The sequence below is a fragment of the Heterocephalus glaber genome, unplaced genomic scaffold (assembly GCF_053883595.1).
Source record: "Heterocephalus glaber isolate CG9 unplaced genomic scaffold, H.glaber_assembly_v1.0 deba00001465, whole genome shotgun sequence".
Lineage (NCBI taxonomy): Eukaryota > Metazoa > Chordata > Mammalia > Rodentia > Bathyergidae > Heterocephalus > Heterocephalus glaber.
The window spans coordinates 2,533,505-2,553,912 of record NW_028258312.1 but is presented as its reverse complement, the minus strand read 5'-3'; the positions used below and the strand labels follow the sequence as shown (position 1 = coordinate 2,553,912).

The following is a 20,408-nucleotide window of genomic DNA, read 5'->3' as shown; positions in this document are numbered from 1 at the left end:
CTAGGTCTGTTCTGGTTCCAAATGAATTTTTGGATTGTTTTCTCTAGTTCTGTGAAGTGTATTGTTGGAATTTCAATTGGCATTGCATTAAATCTATATAGTAGTTTTGGTTCACTCATTTTTTTGTCTTTTTTCGTTCAGGGGATCGAACTCGGGACCTTGTGCTTGCGAGGCTGGCGCCAGAACCACTGAGCTAAATCCCCGGGCCTATGTAGTAGTTTTGGAAGTATGTCCATTTTCACTATATTGGTTCTTCCTACCCAGGAACAAGGATGTCTTTCCATTTTCTTATATCCTCCTCGATCTCCTTTTTCAGAGTCCTGTAGTTTTCAGTGTAGAGGTCTTTTGCTTCCTTTGTGAAGTTGATACCTAGATATTTCCCTTTTTTTGGATGCTATCGTGAAAGGAATTGTTTCCTGAATTTCTCTCTCAGTGAGTCTCCTATTTGTGTATAAGAAGGCTATTGTTTTTTGAGTGTTACCCTTATATCCAGCTACTCTACTGAATCTGTCAATTAGGTCTAGAAGTCTTTTGGCTGAGGTTTTTGGGTCTTCTGTGTAAAGTATTATATCAGCAAATATTGACAGTGTAACTTCTTCCTTTCCTATTTTTATTCCTTTTATTTCTTTCTCTTTTCTAATTGCTGTGGCTAATGTTTCCAGAACTATATTGAACAGGAGTGGTGATAGTGGGCATCCTTGTCTTGTTCTTGATTTTAGTATGAAAGTTTTCAGTTTTTGACCATTTAGTATGATGTTGGCTGTTGGTTTTTCATAGATACCCTTAATCAGGTTGAGATAAAAACCTTCTATTCCAATTTTCTTTCTTTTATTTTATTTTATTTATTTATTTATTTTGGTACCAGGGATCAAACTTGAGACCTTGCGTTTGCGAGGCAGGCACTGGAACCACTGAGCTAAATCCCCAGCCCCTATTTCAATTTTCTGTAGCGTTTTTATCATGAATGGGTGTTGGATTTTGTCAAATGCCTTTTCCCTTTTTGGGGGGGGGGGGGCGGGGATTGAACCATGACCTGGGGACTGCGAGGCAGGCACCAGAACCACTGAACTAAATCCCCGGGCCAAACTTTTCTGCATCTGTTGAGATGATCATATGGTTTTGTCCTTGACTCTGTCAATATAGAGTATTACATTTATTGATTTACGAATGTTGAACCATCCTTGCGTCCCTGGGATAAATCCAACTTGGTCAGGGTGTATGATCTTCTTGATGACCCTCTGTATTCTGTTTGCCAGTATCTTGTTGAGGATTTTTGCACCTATGTTCATTAGGGAGATTGGCCTGTAGTTCTCTTTTTGGGTTGGGTCTTTCCCTGGTTTTGGAATCAAAGTAACACTTACTTCCAGGAATGAATTTGGAAGCCTTGCTTCCCTTTCAATTTCCTTGATGAGTTTAAAGAGTAATGGCAATAGTTCTTCTTTAAATGTCTTGCAGAATTCAGCAGTGAAGCCATAAGGACCTGGGCCTTTCTTTGTTGGTAAATTTTTTATTACATTTTCAATTTCATCCATTGTAACGGGGTGTTTAGAATTTCTACAACTTCTTCATTTAACTTTGGCATGAATTGCCTATTTTTAAAAAAATACATTCCTTGTGTATACACATTCAAATATGTGTTGCTTGCTTGACTGGTGACTTTTAAAATCATGCCTTATGCCCATAAGCACACTGCAAGTTTTTCCAGGAAGGGATCATTTTATAAATGTTACTGTATGCCTGTCTCAGTGCCAACCACTGGGCTGGCCATCCATCAGGCAGATAGATGCTCAATAAAAGCTAAAATTGGGCTGGGGATTTAGCTCAGTGGTTTCGCCACCTGCTGTGCAAGTTCAAGGACCCGAGTTCGATCCCCAGTACCCAAAAAAAAAAAGAAAAAAAAAAGCTAAAATCCCAGTACAGTACTGAATCCCCAGCCTAATAGATGGCCTGCTGTGCCACTTCCTGCCACCAGATGGCAGGTCTCACTCAGAAGTCCCCTTCCAAGGAATTGGCTCATTTGTCCTCACTCCCTCCCTCACCAAGCTGTCTGTAGTACTTTATCTCACTGTATTGCTATACATTGTTTAATTGCTTAAGGTTCTTCTAAAAAAATTTTTTAGCAAAACATTTATTGGTACATTTAGATATACATTATGACAACACTCCTCATAGGGAATTTGCACCTGTACATGATGTATCTGACCTCTTTTTTTCCCATTCCTCCCTCCCCTCAACCCTCTTCCTCTCCTTATATACAAAAGCTTGGTTTCCATTTTTTCCTTCTATTTTCATTTAAAAAAATTTTTTTTCAGACAGAGTCTTGCTATGTAGCTCAGGCTGACCTTGAATTCCCTAGGTAGTCCAAACTGTTCTAAAATTTACAGCAATCCTACTGCCTCAGCCTCCTGAGTGCTGGCATTAGAGGTATATACCACCACACCTGGCTCCTGATTCATCTTGAATCCATAAGTGTTGAGTACTGGCCTGCTCTCAGTAGATGAATATGTTGGGGAATGAATAAATAGATGAACACATGCATACATATTTCTTTGAAGATTAAAATCCCACAACCAGCTCCTTATGTTCTCCCTCAACAATTTATCAAGAACTTCTGCATCCTATCCAATGGCCAGATATGAGAGTTAAGGATGGTGAGGAAATAAGAATATAGTAGAGATTTCACCAGGCCGGGGATTTAGCTCAGTGGTGCCATGCCTACTTTGCAGGCGCAAGGTCCTGAGTTCAATCCCTGGTACCAAAAAAAAAAAAAAAAGATACAGGTTTTACCAACTAAAAGCTCTCCTTAGCGAGCCCCCCTGCCCCCAACACCTACCTTTCCTAGGCTTATGGTGAAGCTACATCCTTCTGACACCTGGATACCTCAGTCTGATGGGAGAAACATGTCCTCTCTGTGCACAAGGTGATCCCTGTGTGGTAGGGACTGACAAACCTAGTCCACCTGGGTGTGGAGATGCATGCCTGTAATCCCAGAACTGAGGAGGCCAAGGCAGGAGGGTCGCCGCAAGTCTGAGGCCAGTTTGGGCTACATAGTGAATTCCAGGCCAGCCAGGACTGTATAGTGAGACTCCAGAAAAAAAAAGGGGGAGGGATTTAGCTCAGTGGCACCATGCCTGCCTGGCAAGAGCAAGGACTTGAGTTCAATTCCTGATACCAAAAAAAAAAAAAGCCAAGTCCTAGGCATCTTCCAGATTAATGAAGGAAACACACTTAACACGAAACAGATCTGGCCACACCCGGGGGTAACAGAACCCGGTGCTCCTGTTTTCCACAGAGAAAGCTTTCCTATTTCCTTCCCTACATCTGACCCCTGAATCTGAAAGGAAAGTATTTCATCTTCCTTCCCTGTGCATACTGCTGGGGAACTTAGAACGCCACTGAGGCTAAATCCAGGTGGCCAAAGGGATGCTCCTAGCAAGCAAGCGAGCAGGAGGAGCCAGCGGGAGCAGCTGTGGCATTTGGACAGGGAGGCAAGAATCCCCAGGGGGCGGGAAGCTTCCAGGGAGGAGAGGTGGAGACAGAGATTGAAAATCCCTGAGCTCCACCCAGTGTCACAGCTCTGAAGAATATGCAGAGATTCTCTTCTCCCCTTCCCCACCTCCTTATCTCATTAACAGAGAGCTGTAAAATGTCAGAATCCTATCTCTTTCTCCTCAGGCAGCCCCAGCGCTCCACCCCTTCTCCAGTCCCTCTCAACTCCTAGGAAAGCAATGTGGGGGAACAGAGGACTTGGGAGGTTCTGTGAGAACGCACATTGGTCGCACACCTTTGCTGCAGGCTGACCAATCATCCCTCGGGTTTCTGAAGACCGGCCTGGTTTCTGCACCCAGACTCATGCGGCCACAGGAAACCTCTCGATCCCAGGCAAACCAGGATGGTGGGATCCAGGCTGTCTTGGCCCCAAGTCACTCTGTGGCCCCGATAAGTCCCCTCTCTCTGGGTCTCACATGCCCCCTTGTAAAATGGAGTGCTCTGGCTCAGATGCACTGTGGTTCTATGAATGGCCTCTAGGTTTCCTGAAGCTGAGTGCAACAAGGGTCACCCTGCCCTATTCTTTATTGATTACAGCCCCAGGGCATGCCAGGACTCCTGGAATGTCATTCTCCAGCTCCTCGGAGGCAACAGGGCCTTCAGGGTTACCTGGTCTCACTCCTACCCAGCTCTGTGAATACCTCTCCAGGGGTGAAAGTACTTATTCATTGTATTCCACTTACACTTTCTGCCCTACACAATAGCCAGATACACACCCTATCTCTCATTTACACTAAGCTCCTAGAGGGCCAGTAGTGGTTAAAGCCTTGTACACACCAGGAACAATTATTTGGTGTTAAATTCCACAGGGAAATCTTTTGCACTTTAGCTCAGAGTGTCCTAGAGAGAGAACCCTAGGCTCCAATGTTGTGCTGGAGGCTGCTTGTGTGGCTCCTGAGAGCTGATTATATATTCAGGAATTTTGCAAACTGACTGTTAAACACACCCTTTAGCAAGGCTAGCCTGAACTGCATAGCAAGACCCTGTCTCAAAAAACAAAACAAAGCAGGGCTGGGGATTTAGCTTAGTGGTACCATGCCTGCCCCACAAGTACAAAGTCCTAAGTTCCAGCCCTAGTACCAAAAAAAGCCCCTCAAAACTAAAAAAGCCAAGGACAATAAATACTAAGAATTCATTGTTTTGAAATTATTTTGCTACATTTTTCCTTCCTTCATCTTTTTTCTTTGGTACCGGGGATCAAACTCAGGCCCTTGCCCTTGTGAGGCAGGCAGTGGCACCACTGAGCTAAATCCCCAACTCTGTTTTGGCTTGGTTTTTTTCGGTGGTACAGGGGATCAAACCCAGGTCCTTGCGCTTGCGAGGCAGGCGGCAGAACCGCTGAGCTAAATCCCTGGCCCTAGTTTTGTCTTCTTTTTGAGACAAAGTCTTGCTATGTAATCCAGGCTAACCTGACCTTGAATTCACTTTGTAGTACAGACGGGCCTCAAACTTACAATCCTCCTGCCTCAGCCTTCTAGTGCTGGGGTTACAGGTATGCATCACTATGTCTGCCAACATTTTTCTATTATTTATACTCTTGAGGCTCTTTACATCTCCTGTATCTAGATGAGAGAAATACTGCATAATCATATGCTGCTGTGCTTCTCTTCGCCAGTGCATATTGGAAGTGTTTAATTTGGCCCATGCCTCATCAAAGCCAGTTGTTAACCATTTACCAGCACACTACTACTTCAGAGATGCTACTGTTTTTGTCTGTCTTGTCGCTGGCCTACTCTATCCCCACTGTCATTTTCTCTGTGTTCAGCTCCAGATTTCCACTAATGGACAAGAGAAACCAAGAAACTTGGATCATCACTTAAAAACTAATCAGAAGGACAGGCTGAGCATATAGCTCAGTGGTAGAACAAGACCTTGGGTTCGATCCCCCGCTTGAAAAACAAAACAAAACAAAACATGAATAAGATAGAGAGCTGGTGCTAAGGAAACTGATCTGCAGGTTGGCTGGAAAAGATCTGTGGGCTCAGTGTGGGGTATCTATCTCTGGCCCTTCTCTTTCTCTGAGGGACCCTCTGTTCGAAGTGAAGGACCTTGCCAGTCGACGCAAAGCTCTCCATAGACAAACCCTAATGGACTCTAAAAAGGCATTGGGCCAGGTGTGGTGGTGCACACGTGTAATTCCAGCACTCAGGAGGCTGAGACAGAAGCATCACCATGAGTTCAAGAGCAGCCTAGGCTACACAATAAGTTCAAGACCATCCTGAACTACATAGTGAGACCCTGTCTCAAAAAAACTGAAAAAAAAAGGCCATTTGATGCCAACTGCAGGATTCAAAGCTGAATAAGATGATTCCTATGCTTAAAGCTAGGGAAAATACAATTTCTCCATTTCTAGCCTACAATCACCTCTGGAATTAATAAATTCCATAATTTTTGTTCTTGCTTCAGCAGCACATATAATAAATTCCATAATTTCTTTTTTGAGACGGGGTCTCATTTTGTAAAAATTCCATAATTTTTTTTTTTTGGTACTGGGGATCAAACTCAGGACCTTGCACTTTTCGAGGCAGGCATGGTGCCACTGAGCTAAATCCCCACCCCTAAAAGCTTCTGTAATTTAAAAAAAATTCTCTTATCTGTTTACAGTACTGGGGACTGATCCCAGGGCCTCTGCACTGAACTATATCCCCAGCCCTTGTTTTTATTTTTTGATTTTGAAACATGTTCTTAATAAGTTGCTCAATTGTTCAGGCTGGGTTCAAACTTGTGATTTTCCTGCCTTAGCCTCCCACAGTGCTGGAACACAGGTGTGTGCCACCATGCCTAGCTTTTGTAAATCTTAAAATTAGGATTATAACATGTTAAGAGGACTGGGAAAGTCCTTAGGGTTATTCAATATATTTTTTTTTTGGTACCGGGGATCGAACTCAGGTCCTTGTGCTTGTGCAGCAGGTGGCAAAACCACTGAGCTAAATCCCCGGCCCAGGGTTATTCAATATTAAACATTTTCTCTACTCCTTCATTTTGCAGATGAAGAAACAGTGCAAATGGAGTTCAGTCATTTACAAAGGCCATATAAAAAAAATAGTGGCCAAAGCACAGGGCTTTTGATACCCAAAGTAGAGGTATTCCCTTAACATCCTCAGTTCCATTTAAGTGAATATATGATCTTTAAAGAATCTTAGCAGAGGCCTGGGGATTTAGCTCAGTGGTTCTGCTGCCTGCCTTGAAAGTCCAAGGTCCCAAGTTTGATCCCTGATATCAAAAAAAAGAATCTTAGCAGATTGGGGTCAGAGATTTAGCTCAATGATTCTGGTGCCTGCCTCACAAGCTCAAGGTCCCGAGTTCGATCCCCGGTAAAAAAAAAAAAAAAAATCTTAGCGGAACCAAACACAAAGTTTGCAGACATACACAAACTCATTTTTTTCCTTTCTGCTTCCTAGAAAATATAGTAGAATTTTTTAGAGAGTACCAACTAAGCTAGGCATGGTAGTGCACCCCTGTAATCCCAGCACTCGGGAGGTTGAGGCAGGAGGATCACTGTGAGTTCCAGGCCAGCCTAGGCTACATAGTAAGTTCAAGATCAGCCTGAATTACATAGTGAGACCATGTCTCAAAACAAACAAACAGTACCAACTAAATCCTAGGAGCTATAAGGGACCCAGGAAAAAAAGACCCAATCTCTTATACACAGAAAATGAGTATGGAGAGTCAGGCTTGGTGGCACAGGTCTATAATCCCAGCTATCTGGAAGGCTGAGTCAGGATTATTATGAGTTACAGGGCAGCCTGGGATACACAGCAAGCTTGAGGTTAACCTAAGCTACATAGTATAAGACTTTGTCTCAAAACAAAAAATTAAAAAAGAAAAGAAAGAACAAAAGTGAATGTGGAATGAGAATGAAGGTGCAGGCATACATAAAACTCTTTCAAGGGAGAATCTACCTGACCACCCCAGGGCTAACTAACCCTGGGCGGATCCCAGTGGGTGGCATTGAAGTCAACCTTGCTGATTTAACAAGTAAAAGCTAAACATTAAATTCATGATTGGGAAAAGTAGGAGACAGAGAAAAGGCCACCAAGCAACCTTAGTCAGCTTTTCCCAAGTGACTCAAGTCTGGGACACCTTTTTTCCCCAAGCAGAGAACCTGACACTCAGAGGAAGGAAGCTTGCTGGGACTGGGCAGCAGAGCTTTAGTCCAGTGACAACTTTCATATCCATCTTTCTAGAAAAATCAGAACCAGAAAAGCAAGCATACAAAATAGGAGGCCACATTTCTTATTAGGTCTAATATATTTAAAAGTATTCTGTAGAACTGTTACAAACAATTTCTAGACACTTGTATTCCTGCGGGAGAAGGACATCGGCTTGCAGACTGACGCGATTTCTGACTCATACTTTTAGAGCACTACCCTAAAGGGGCCTGGGGACCCTTTGGTCCCTAGAGCTCCTTTGGTGGTGGTGGTGGTAGCAGGGAATGGGTGCAGTTTGCTGAGCTCCTTTCCTGTACAAACCAGATCCTGGGTGCTGAGAAGTAATCTGGATACTGTGAAGGTCACAAGACATTGAGTCAGAACTGTGATTTCCTGTCTGTACGTTCTTCTAGCCTTCCTTCCCCAGTCAGAGGAAAGTGCTTTACCAGCCAAGAAAGACCTGTTCCTCTTCATGCAGCCCCCAACCCTGCCTAATTATGCCTGGAGTCCCTATTATAGGCCACAGGTTTTTTCATTCCTTCCTTCCTTCATTCATCCAGGTACCTTCTTAAGTGCAGTACTAAGAACACAAAGTGAATCTAAAAGACAGATTCCTGTCTAAGTAGCCCAAACCCTAGCTATAAAATGGTATCAGATGGGGGTTGGGAGTACAGCTTAGTGGTAGAGTGGGTGCTTAGCATGCATGAGGCCTTGCATTCAAACCCCAGCATCCCTATCCCCCAAAATGGTACCAACTGGGACTGGGGATGTAGCTCAGTGGTACCACACCTGCCTGGCAAGCACAAGGCCCTGAGTTTGATCCCTGGTTCTGCGAAAAATAAAAATAAATAAAAATTAAAAGGTACCAATTATTTTTTAAAAAAGGTATTAGTCTTTTCAAATATAACCCTGGGAGGCCCAAAGATTGATTTCAGGTATAGAAGCAATCAACAAACTGGAGAGCTAAGGGAAGATACAAAAGGGGAGGCCTACCAGGAATGAAGGAAACTTACCAGAACTTACTCTAGGAAAAAGTGGCTGTTGCAGAGATGGCCCCTGTAATGTTTCTGCTCCTAAGTCCCACAATTCTGTCACCATACAGTCATCCAGGAAGAGGGAGGGACTGTACACTCACTTGTTTGGGTAAATAAATTGGAGAAGTCCCCAAATAGAGTTCCTCTATGACTGTGGTGGCGAACCTATGGCACTCATGACACAGCAGGCTGTTTGAATCACTGAAAGCTCTAGAAGGTTCGCCATCACTGCTGTATGATGATTAACACCCTGGGGAGAAAGGCAGGGCAAAAGGTAAAGTCTCTTTGACAAATGGGGACACTGTAGCCCCAAGGATAGGTGACCTTAGGGTAGGGGCTTAGGCTATTCCAAGCTACATGATTCTGAGAAATGGGACCTTGGGCAGGAAAAGACAAACTGACTTATAGAGAAAATGAACTTCAAGGGTAGGAGAAAAGTTTCGGGCCCTCTCTGAGTCTGGGAGGGGAGAAGGCTGGCCCTGCTGGTGGGGTGGGCGGGGCTTCCTTGAAGGCTTTGGGCTGAGTCCCGCCCCCCCTGATCCCCCATTGGGTCAGTATCTCCTGCAGCCCTGCCAGTGGGGACAAAAGAGGAGGGGCGTTGCTTTTTCACCCTTGGCCATTCAGAATTTTCTCACATAAATACTGACAGAGACCCTGCTCTCTCCTCTCCTCTGCACTTGGCCCTCGCTGGGGCTGGTCCTCTTGGGGTGAACAGGGCCATGGGTGACCTGTTCATGCTGTGGCTGGCTGTGGCTGTAGTCTGTGCCACCTTCAGTGCCTCTGCCTGGTAAGTTCTTTCCCCCATCCCTCATGCCCCTCCAAGGAAGCCCCCATGATCTCATCTCTATTCACCTCTGCTTCACCTTTTCTCCTTTTGGTAGGTCAGTGAATAATTTCCTGATGACAGGTCCCAAGGTAGGATGGTCTTCAACTCCTCTTTTTACTCTTTGGGGTTCCTAAGGAAACTCTTCTGGGAGAGAAAAGAGGGGAAGGGGAGACATTCCCAGGTCCCCTTGCTCAGAGACCCCAGATGTTTCTTAATGGAGACCTGGCCCATGTGAGTCCTGCCTGCTTGCCTGACCTCAGGCAACCTGTGCCAGGCAGAAGCTCATATCCCTGTCTCCCCTTTCCCCTTGCCAGGCCTACCTGACCTACACTACCAGCGTGGCCTTGGGAGCCCAGAGTGGCATTGAGGAATGTAAGTTCCAGTTTGCTTGGGAACGCTGGAACTGCCCTGAGAATGCCCTCCAGCTCTCCACCCACAACAGGCTGAGAAGTGGTAAGTTGTGGGGGAGGACCCCTGGGCAAGGGGGCATTTGTGCACGAGGCGGGCCTGCAGCATATGTGTGCATGCAATGTGTGTGTGCACAGTGACACCAAAAGGTGATCTGCTGAGCTGCCATTTCCTTGTGTGACGTTTAAGTTACTTCCCTTCTCTCTGTGCCACCTTTGTTATTTGGGTAAAAACCAGCTCTACACAGCTCACTAGGAATATTTTAAAGGTTGAGTGAAGTGGACAGTAGTATCTCATGACAAATGTAAGAAATTATTCTATTTTTTAAATGCATGCCTGTATTTGTGTTTGTACATGTTTCTGCTAATTTGCATGAAATAAAAATGGGGAAAGAGGAAAGGAGCCAGGTGTGGTGGCACATGCCTATAGTCTCAGCTCTCAGGAGGCTGAGGCAGGAGGATCACCGTGAGTCCAAAGCCAGCCTGAACCACATAGCAAGATTCTATCTTAAAAAAGAAAAGAAAGGGCTGGGGATTTAGCTCAATGGATTTGCCGCCTGCTACGCAAGCGCAAGGACCGGAGTTCAATCCCCAGTACCAAGAAAGAAAGAGAGAGAGAAAAAAAAAAACACCGAGGAGCAGTGGCACATGCCTGTAATCCTAGCACTCTGGGAGACTGAAGAGGGAGGATTGCAAGTTTGAGCCCAGCCTGGGGAACTCAATGAGACCTTGTCTCAAAATTAAAAATATAGGGCCAGGGATTTAGCTCAGTGGTTCTTCTACCTCCCTTGCAAGTGCAAGGTCCTGAATTCAATCCCCGGTACCAAAAAAAATTATTTTCTTGTTTGTTTTGTGATGATGGGGACTGAACCCAGAAGCCTTCCAGCTGAGCTACATCACCAGCCCTTTTTTGTTGTTTTGAGCCATTTATTTATTTATTTATTTATTTATTTATTTATTTATGAAAGCAGTTCATGCTAAATTCCCCACACTGGGGTAAAACTTTCAATTCTCTTGCCTCAGTCTCCTGAGTAGCTGGGATTACAGATGTGTACCACCACACCCAACTAAAAGTAGAAACAGTGGAATTCCCTGAGAGGAGTTGGGGAAAAGGGAGTAAAGAAGATGAGCACAGAAAGAATTATCATCCCACAGGGTTCGCAGAGACAATAGGGATATATGGAGATGGTATGTTAGGATGTTTGTAGAGTTTAGTAACATAAGAGCTCAATAGTGACAGCCACAATCATCATGATTACTACAAGGTCCGAGTGCCATGGTGAGAAAGGAGAAAAGCTCCTTCTCTCCTGTCTAAGCCTCCTTGTGGCCCTGAATCTCACTGCCCATGGACCAGCTGCACTGGCTACTGGAAAAACTTCAGGAGGAGGTCCTGATCCCATGGAGATGCTCATTTATGCCTGGATGAAGTGAGAAGAGCATCTTTTAAAAAAAATTTTTTTTTTGTACTGGGGATAGAACTCGAGACTTTGCGCTTGGGAGGCAGGCAGCAGAACCACTGAGCTAAATCTCTGGTGAAAAAATTTTTTTATTTTGGTACATAGGATTGAACTCATGATCTTGTGCTTACAAGGCAGGTACAGTGCCACTGAGCTACATCCTGGCCCCAAGAAGAGCATCTTCTTAAATCCAAAGGATGTGGAGCTGAAGGGAGCAAAATAGCATTGTTTTTCCAATGCTTTGGGCTGTTAGGATCCAATTTCTAGTCAGTCCCCTCTTTCTCTCCAAAGCCACCAGAGAGACTTCCTTCATTCATGCTATCAGCTCTGCTGGAGTCATGTATACCATCACCAAAAACTGTAGCATGGGTGACTTTGAAAACTGTGGCTGTGATGAGTCAAAAAAAGGAAAAACAGGTAAGCAGGGCTGTCATGGTGAGGGTAGGAAGAGGTGAGGGGTTGCAGAGCCAAATGTAGGCTAAACCTTCCAGGGAAAGGCTGAGGAACACAGCTGTCTCAGACCCTAGACTCCTGGGGCCCCTTCAACTGTGGGAGCTCCTGGACTTACACTCTCTTGAGAGCTGAGCCTGGGTCCATGAAACCAGGGATTAGCAAGTACTTTATCTCTAAAGCCAGTAAGGAGACCAGGAATGAGAAGGCCAAAGAAAGCTTACAGCTAGCCTTTGTATTGGAAAGGCTGGTCCAAAACCCAGGGCTACTCAACTATTTGCAGACACCTAAGAGAGTCTCAGATTTGTCACAAAGGGAAGAGGTAGCTCTAACAGGATCATTACAGAGTGATGGTGCGTAATTCCAGAATGTTTGTGCTGAAAGAAGCTTTGAGATCATTTAGGCCAGCACCAATGTGCCTACATTTACTCTGGGTATAGAAGACTTATTGCCTAGAGCTGGAAAGTGCCTGAAGTTGGCTTTGGAATGGGATCTCCCCCACCCACGCCAAGAACCCTTTCCCCATCTCACCTTCAGTCATGCATTTGCACTCTCCTGGGGCTCCTGGGGATGGTTTGGCTGTGTTAGCCAAAAAGACCATGACTTTTCCTGGGACTTAGCAGGAAACCATATGCAGAACTTATTCTTTCCTTATGTATAGGAGGCCATGGCTGGATCTGGGGAGGCTGCAGCGACAATGTGGAATTTGGGGAAAGGATCTCCAAACTCTTTGTGGACAGTTTGGAGAAGGGGAAAGATGCCAGAGCCCTGATGAATCTTCACAACAACAGGGCCGGCAGGCTGGTGGGTATAGGAGTCGGTCAGTATTGGCAACAGCTTCATATCTGCACAGCCCTTCCCAGCTTACCAAAAGCTGTTCATACCCATGTTTCATCCTCACAACCATCCAGCAAGACTAAGACAGCTGTCCTCATTCTCTGGATGACAAAGCCAGTTAAGTTTGAACAAGTGGCTTATCAAAGCAATACAATTAATACGCATCAATGCTGGACAATGAACTCAGATCTTCTAGTCCTATCACAAAACCTTAGGCTCTGGCTCTCCCTACAGGCAGTTTTCCGAGAATACAGAATAATATAGAATTAAAGCTAAGCATGATGGCACACACCTGTAATTTTAGCACTCAGGAGGCTGAGGCAGGAAGATCCCTGTGAGTTCAAACCCAGCCTAGGCTACATAATGAGTTTAACACCAGCTTGAAATACAGTGAGACTCTGTCTCAAAAAATAAAAAATAAGGCTTTGCTGACAGGCATGGTGGCCCAGGCCTATAATTTCAGCACTCTATGAGGCTGAGACAGGAGGATTGAAAGTTTGAGTCCAGCCTGGCAGGGGCAGCTTAGTGACTTAGTGAGACCCTATCTCAAAATTTTAAAATGAAAAGGAATAGGGATATAGCTCAGTGCAAAAGTGCCCTGGGTTCAATCACTGCAAAAACAAAAACAAAACCCTTGCTTCCATGACTTACAATTTTAATCATGTTAACTGCATGTTCTAGGACATTAATAGGGACTTATTATCCAACCTTATATCCTAAAGTCTGTCTTGGACTGATCTAGGCTTCTCTGGGGAGTCTATTCTTCCCTAAGACCTATGGTGGGCAGCAATCTCTGGGGTATTCTGAACTCAAAATCTGGAAGCAAGTTGGATTGAGAGCCAAAAATCATGGAAATTTTCCTGTGAACCTGAACTTAGATGTTCTGGTTTCTCACAATAAGGGAAGAGGTTTTTAAGGAAAGTACACCCATGGATAATTGTCTTATGGGTTTAAGGGTTCAAACTCCAGGAGGTTCCTTCCCTCTGAGAGCCCAATAAATCCATACTAGCACAAATACTCTCGTTCCTAGCTTTAAGACAATAACAGTATATGTGATCATCATATTTTCCTTTACAATTTACAAAGTACTTTCTTGATCATTATTTTATTCAGTCCCCTCCCCGCTTCCAGGTTAATGCTTGTTGTACCCAGGGCCTTTTGCATGCTAGGCAAGTACTTTACCACTGAGCTACATCCTAGCTCCTGTTTTATTCCATTCCTTTTCTAATTGGGCAAAGAAACCTGCTCAACAGATGATGGCATTGGGCCTGGAGCAGGTTTCCCAACTCTAGTAACATCCACTCCTGCCTGGCTCTCCATCAGAATCATCATCCTTAGACCCCTGAACATTCTCAATGAGAAGATCTGAGGTAGGACCCAGAAATACATTTTTTTACATTTCAGTATTAATTCTGATTCTCCTCCAAAACCAAGAGGCATAGCTCTAAAACATTCCATTTAATGAGTAGCCATTGGGTTCCCTTGCTCAGAGCCATTCTTTCCTTTGTGTCTCTCTATAAAGGCAGTGAGAGCCACCATGAGAAGGACCTGCAAATGTCATGGCATCTCAGGGAGCTGCAGTGTCCAGACATGCTGGCTGCAGCTGGCTGACTTCCGGGAGATGGGAGGCTACCTAAAGGCCAAGTATGACCAGGCGCTGAAAATTGAAATGGACAAGCGGCACCTAAGGGCTGGCAACAGCGCTGAGGGCCGTTGGATTCCAACTGAGGCCTTCCTTCCTAGTGCAGAGGCAGAGCTGATATTTCTAGAGGAATCGCCAGACTATTGTACCCGCAATTCCAGCCTGGGCATCCATGGCACAGAGGGTCGAGAGTGCCTGCAGAAAAGCTGCAACACATCCCAGTGGGAGCAGTGCAGCTGTGGGCGCCTGTGCACCGAGTGTGGGCTGCAAGTGGAAGAGAGGAGAACTCATGCCATACGAAGTTGTAATTGTAAATTCCACTGGTGCTGCACAGTCAAGTGCGACCAATGCAGGCATGTGGTGAACAAGTACTACTGCGTGCGTTCCCCAGGCAGTGCCTGGGACAACGGAAGTGCCTGATGATAACCCACACAAACTCACTTGCTCAGGTGGATGGCAGTGGAGAAGGATACAGCTTTCCTGGAGAACAGACTGAAAAACTAGAAAATCACAGTCTGCAGCCCTCATAATATCTGCTATAGATGGGGAAATGGACACCCAAGATCATACAATGTATTCATGGCAGAGCTGAAGTTATAGCCTGAGCCTGCTGACTTGGGCAGACCCAGTGTTTCCTGTACATTGCTTCCTGGTGTTTGTGCCTGTAGTTATGCAGCTTGCTACAGAGCCCAGGTCCAGGGGAACCCTGGTATTTGATACCAAGGTACTTGGTGCTTTAAGTTTCAGGCCACAAACAGCTCTACTGCTGGGAAACAGCAGGAAAAGAAGCAGTTTTATTCAGACCCTGAAGGAGCAACCTCCTCCCATTCTGGCCCCAGAAAGACCAACTGCAAATGCATGCCGATATATGAGGCAGAGACCACCTATCTCCTATTGCAAAGATTTTAGAGTGTTGGATATTTCACCTGAGAATGAACTTTTGAAAAGTTTTCCCGGGTTAAGCCTGGGGAAACCAGGGCTCAACATAACCTGAGGACGTTTCCTACTCATAAACCATCTCTTGAGCCAAGGAGAGGGAATGGTCACAGTAAGTGGACAGGTGACTACAACTTACCACACAAGGTCCTACAAGAGGGATCCTCCCCCCCTCCAAAGCTAAAAAACATCTGTTATTTTCCCAAATTGGGAACTCATTCATTTTGCAATAAATGCTTCTGATATACCCAGCTGGGATATATTTATTATATATTTATTACTTACTCCTTTTGGAAACCTTAGAAAGGGAAGGGGAAAATCTGCTTCTGTATCCCAATTATCAACCAGGAGAAAACTAGGAACATTCAACTCCCTTGGTTTCAATGTTTGACAAAAACAAATCTAGGCCCTGACCAATAGGAAAACTATACAGATTCTCTGATGCAGAAGGTTTTATTTTATTCCAACCTAAGCAATTTGGAGAGTAAGAAAGCCCTTTGAACTTGGACCACATTCAGAGTGTGTTTGCTCTCTTAACTTGGGCTTCCTAGGGTTCTGTACACCAAGACCTGGTCCCCAGGGCAAGAGACTAAGAGAGTTGTGGATTCTGCTTTCCTCATTTACATTTCTACATCTTCCAAGGGTAATCTTTGGAGGAAGGGTAATTTCCTAGAAAAATCCCTGGGAGCTCACCCGCCGGTTTCCTAAATCTAAATGCATAGGCTTTAGGAATCTCTCCTGTCTGCTTAGGCCTCCTGGCACCCTGCAGAGAGATTGAATAAACAAGTGAGATGATTGATCACTAAGACTGGAGGAACATCCCCACCTTATTGCTTTAAATCAGAAAGCAATTTAAACATTCAACAGTAGGATAAACTAAATCATGGAATAGTAACCACTAAAATAATAGTTTTGAGAAATCTTTAGTAACATGGAAAACACTTGTGTTGTTTTTGGTTTTTGTTGTTCTAGTCGTCTTGTTATTTATTTATTTAATTTTTTTGAGACATTGTCTCACTATGTGCCACGCTGACCTGGAACTCACCATATATCCCAGGCTGGCCTAGAACTCCCAGTAATCCTCCTGCCTCCTCAGCACTGGAATCACAGGCATGAATCACCGTGCCTGGCAACACTCATAATATTAAGTGAACAAAGGTGATTGTAAAATAGCATATTCAGGATGAATCCAATTTTGTTGTTGTTCTTTGGTACCGGGGATCGAACTCGGGTCCTTGCGCTTGTGCAGCAGGCAGGGAACCAATTTTGTTTTTAAAAGTATGAAAAGTATTAGCCCAGCATGGACAATTTAGTGCAATTCTGTCTCAAAATAAAATTTTTTTTTAAAGGTGCTGGGGATGTAGCTCAGTTCTCAAAGGTCCTAGGTTCCATCTCATACAGGGGGTGGGGTGAGGGGTGGAGGTGAGAAAAGAAACTATTTGTCACCATAATACCTATGTAATACCACTTTAGTAATACCAAAGTAGTTTTTTTTTTTCCTATTTGCCCACAATAAACAATTATTTTTTATTATCAGAAAGAATTAAGTGTTACAGTGGTACTTCAGTTTACAAACTTAATTTCTTTCACAATCTTGGAGAAGATGGCTGCATTTGTGTTTGCGTAGGGAAGATGGCCATGGTCATGTTTGTCACCTGATTCAGAGTTTGAGAATGGAAGCAAAATTTTGCCAAACATTTTTTTTGGGGGGGTACCGGGGATCGAACTCAGGTCCTTGCGCCTGCGAAGCAGGTGGCAGAACCACTGAGCTAAATCTCCGGCCCCATGCCAAACATTTTTGTTTGAAACCAAATTGTTCGTCGCCTACTGCGCAAGCGCAAGGACATGAGTTCGATCCCTGGCACCAAAAAAAAAAAAAAAAAAGAAACCAAATTGTTTGCAAACAGAAGCATTCATGAACCAAGGTATTACTGTATTTTTTTTTTTTTTTTGTACCAGGGATCGAACTTGGGTGCTTTTGAAGCAGGCACCGGAACCACTGAGCTAAATCCCTGGCTATATTACTGTATTTTTAAAACACCCGAGGAAGTAATATTTTGTTTTCAATGATGAGGTGAAATGGACATTAGGAAGTTGACATCTCAAGAGAAACTATGAGCAGGTGCTTTAAAAGTCCAGTCTGATCTTTATTACTTCTAATGAATTTAAGACTACCACTGTCACCACAATGACAAATTCATAAAAATGCAGCCTATATAAGGGACATGGAAGATTTTCTCTCTGTCCTTCTTTCAAGGAAGGTTAAAAACCCACTGCAGGCCAGACATGGTGGTACACCCCTGTCACCTCAGTACTCAGAAGGCTGAGGCAGAAGGACTGCCACGAGTTTGAGGCCAGCTTGGGCTAAGAAGCAAGATCTGGTCTGGGGTGGGGATATACCCACTGCAGGGTGCAGGCTCAGTGGCAGGGAACTTCCCTATGATGTGTGAAGCCCTGGGTTTGATCCCCAGAACCACAAAACAAAAACAAAGAAAATGTATATGGTGCAAAATGTGTGGTGATACGGAAGGGAGACTAGAAAGAGAATTAAGGGTAAAAATTTTGAAGACATAGCCAAAAGAAAAGATTGGGATTTAGCTCAGTGGCATCATGCCTGCCTTGCAAGGTCCTGAGTTTGATCCTCGGTACCAAAAAAAAGCAAAGCAAAGGAAAGATTATTTCCAGGGACTTAGGGAAAAAAAAAACAAAACATAAAATTATCTAGCCCTGAAGTTACCCCCCCCATACTGGGAATCGAACTCAGGACCTTGCACTTGCCAGGCAGGCACTGAACCGCTGAGCTAAATCCCTGGCCCTAGCCCTGAAGGTAAATCCTCAATAAATATAGATCCCAGAGGACCCACTTTGAAACACTAGTTGTGACACTCTGCTAAGGAAGTGAACATGATTTTCTCCATGTATTACTAGCAGAATCTTCAGCCAAAGAACTTATGCACCTAGTGCTTTGACACTGTCCCCAGGACCTTGCTGATTCAAATAATCAGAAGAGGGATTTTCAGAAATAAAACCATCCCCGGCATCCTGTTCAAATGGTCATTCCAAGAAAACAAGCCTTGTGTTTACTATGGGATTATATCAGAGATTTTTACTAAGAAAACCCAGAACAATGGGAATTCCATGAAAAGTGTGCCTGAATCCCTGAAAAGCTCAGTCTCCCAGTTTTTTCTTCCAAATTTCTCCCATTTCTCATCCATCTTACTTTCAGAGCAATCAGTCACACCAACCAACCTTCTCACATAGACCCCAGCCAGAAACTAAAGGAATTTAGATTTCTCTACATCCATCACCTTGCTGTCAGGGATTCATTCTAAGGCAATACAACGTCATTCAAATTCATCAGTTACAACCCCACACCCCTTCCCTTTTGGTCCCTCCTTAACAAGCTGTCTATCATTAAGGTGACAGAACAATAAAACCCCCATGTCCCACAGGTTCAGGCCCCAAGACAAGCAGACTGGCCACAGCCTGATGGTGGATCTTGAAAACCTGTTGCAAAGGGGATCAACTTGATAAGGGAAACCTGTTCATGAGCCTAGTCCCATATTTCAGTAAACCTGGACACAGCACCACTGCACCTGGAGAATGGACTCATGTTTGGGGTGTGTGTATGTGTGTGTGTTTAGAGACAGGGTCCTGATATGTAGTTCAGGCTGGTCTTGAACTCACTACATAACCCAGGCTGGCCTTAAACTCACAGCAATCATCCTGTCTCAGCCTCCTGATGTTGGGATTATAGGTGTGTGCCACCAGGCCCCCCAGACTCCAGTATATTCTTAGCTAGGTTAGAAAATAAAATATGCTTATGCTTACCAGGCTGCTACAAAGCTTTTTCTCCCTTGTCTTCTTTTCTTCTCCCCATACGACCTTTGATGTGGGCAGAATTAGGGACTTCCTAAGAAAACGCTGAAGCTTGTTCCCTAAGTTTCCTATGCTTCACCTTGCCCAGTTGGTGATACAGGGGTAAGGAGAACTACACTGGAAAGGGAGTAATTGAGCACCTACTAAGTGCCAGGTGCTTAACAGATACTATCTTCTTTAATCTTCAGAACAATCCAATTAAAGACTGGTGACTGGTGGTGTAGCCCAGAGGTAGAACACCTACTTAGCATGGACAAGGCCCTGGGTTCAATACACAGCGTGCACACACACACACACACACACACAACAAAAAAGTTTAAGCGTCACAATTATTCTCCTGTAAAGAAACAGGCTCAGCAAGGGTAAAGCACTCCAGCCTAAGCTTAAACACAGGGAGGTAGATTTGAATTCAGGCTTATCATCTCATAAATTCAAATTCTTTCTTTTACAACCATTTACTCTCTTGGGAGCCCAGCATCTCGGGCAACATTCTGACCATCCAACAGTTTTATGGAGTGACTACCATTCATATGCAGTGAAAGGTGTCCTCTCCCTCCCTCTTCCGCAAGTAAGAGAGCCATATTTCTGAGAATGAAGAGCCAACTTTTGATTTGCAAAGGCCTTCCTTAGAATGATAAAGCAGACAGCCTGGCTCCTGCTGACTTGGGAGGGCAGAATCTTGGTTCTCCAGGGGGTACTCAAAGGAAAAGGCTAACTGTTATGGTCTACATTAAAGGTCAAAGTTTCAAGAGGAGCTGTGAAGGGAGAGGTCCTTATTTTAGAGGATAAAGAAAAGAAAAGTAAGATCTAGAGGAAAATAGGTAAATTTGACCTGAAATTACTAAGTACTCATAATCCCCACTGATGACAAAGTATCTGGGCTGGATGAAAATGAAATGAAAACAAGGACTAGTGGAAAGGCTCCTAGGACAGGTTAAAGACCTGTGAGTAGAAATAGAGCTCTAAACCACCTAATCCTGAGCCAGGCATGATGGTTTATGCCAACCCTTCAGTCTGGGAGACAAAAGAATGGCAAATCCAAGCCTAGCCTGGGCAATTTAGTGACCCTGTCTCAAAATAAAAAAGGAAAAAAGGCCCGGGAATGTAGCTCTGTGCAAAGGTTTTGGGTTCAATCTCTGGTACTGCAAAAAACAAAACAACAAATACATAATCTTATTGCTCTCCCTACCACAGGAAGAAAGCTAGGTGTGGAGGAGGAAAGTATCCTGAGGGGTCACCA

General features: G+C 44.3%; 1 protein-coding gene across 2 annotated transcripts; it reads left to right on the top strand.

Annotated features, from left to right (window-relative positions):
* Positions 1 to 6,722: 6,722 nt before the first annotated feature.
* On the top strand, positions 6,723 to 15,597 carry Wnt8a (Wnt family member 8A). Of its 2 annotated transcripts, XM_004841947.3 has the most exons (6): positions 6,723 to 9,521; positions 9,616 to 9,649; positions 9,875 to 10,013; positions 11,716 to 11,841; positions 12,536 to 12,678; positions 14,234 to 15,597. In XM_004841947.3, the coding sequence occupies exons 1-6, from the start codon at positions 9,454 to 9,456 to the stop codon at positions 14,771 to 14,773; spliced, it is 1,050 nt and encodes a 349-aa protein (XP_004842004.1). In that variant the 5' UTR covers positions 6,723 to 9,453; the 3' UTR covers positions 14,774 to 15,597. The 2 variants fall into 2 exon arrangements, with proteins under 2 accessions (XP_004842004.1, XP_087036982.1); XM_087180856.1 differs by having other exon boundaries at positions 9,379 to 9,649.
* The last annotated feature ends 4,811 nt before the right edge of the window (positions 15,598 to 20,408 follow it).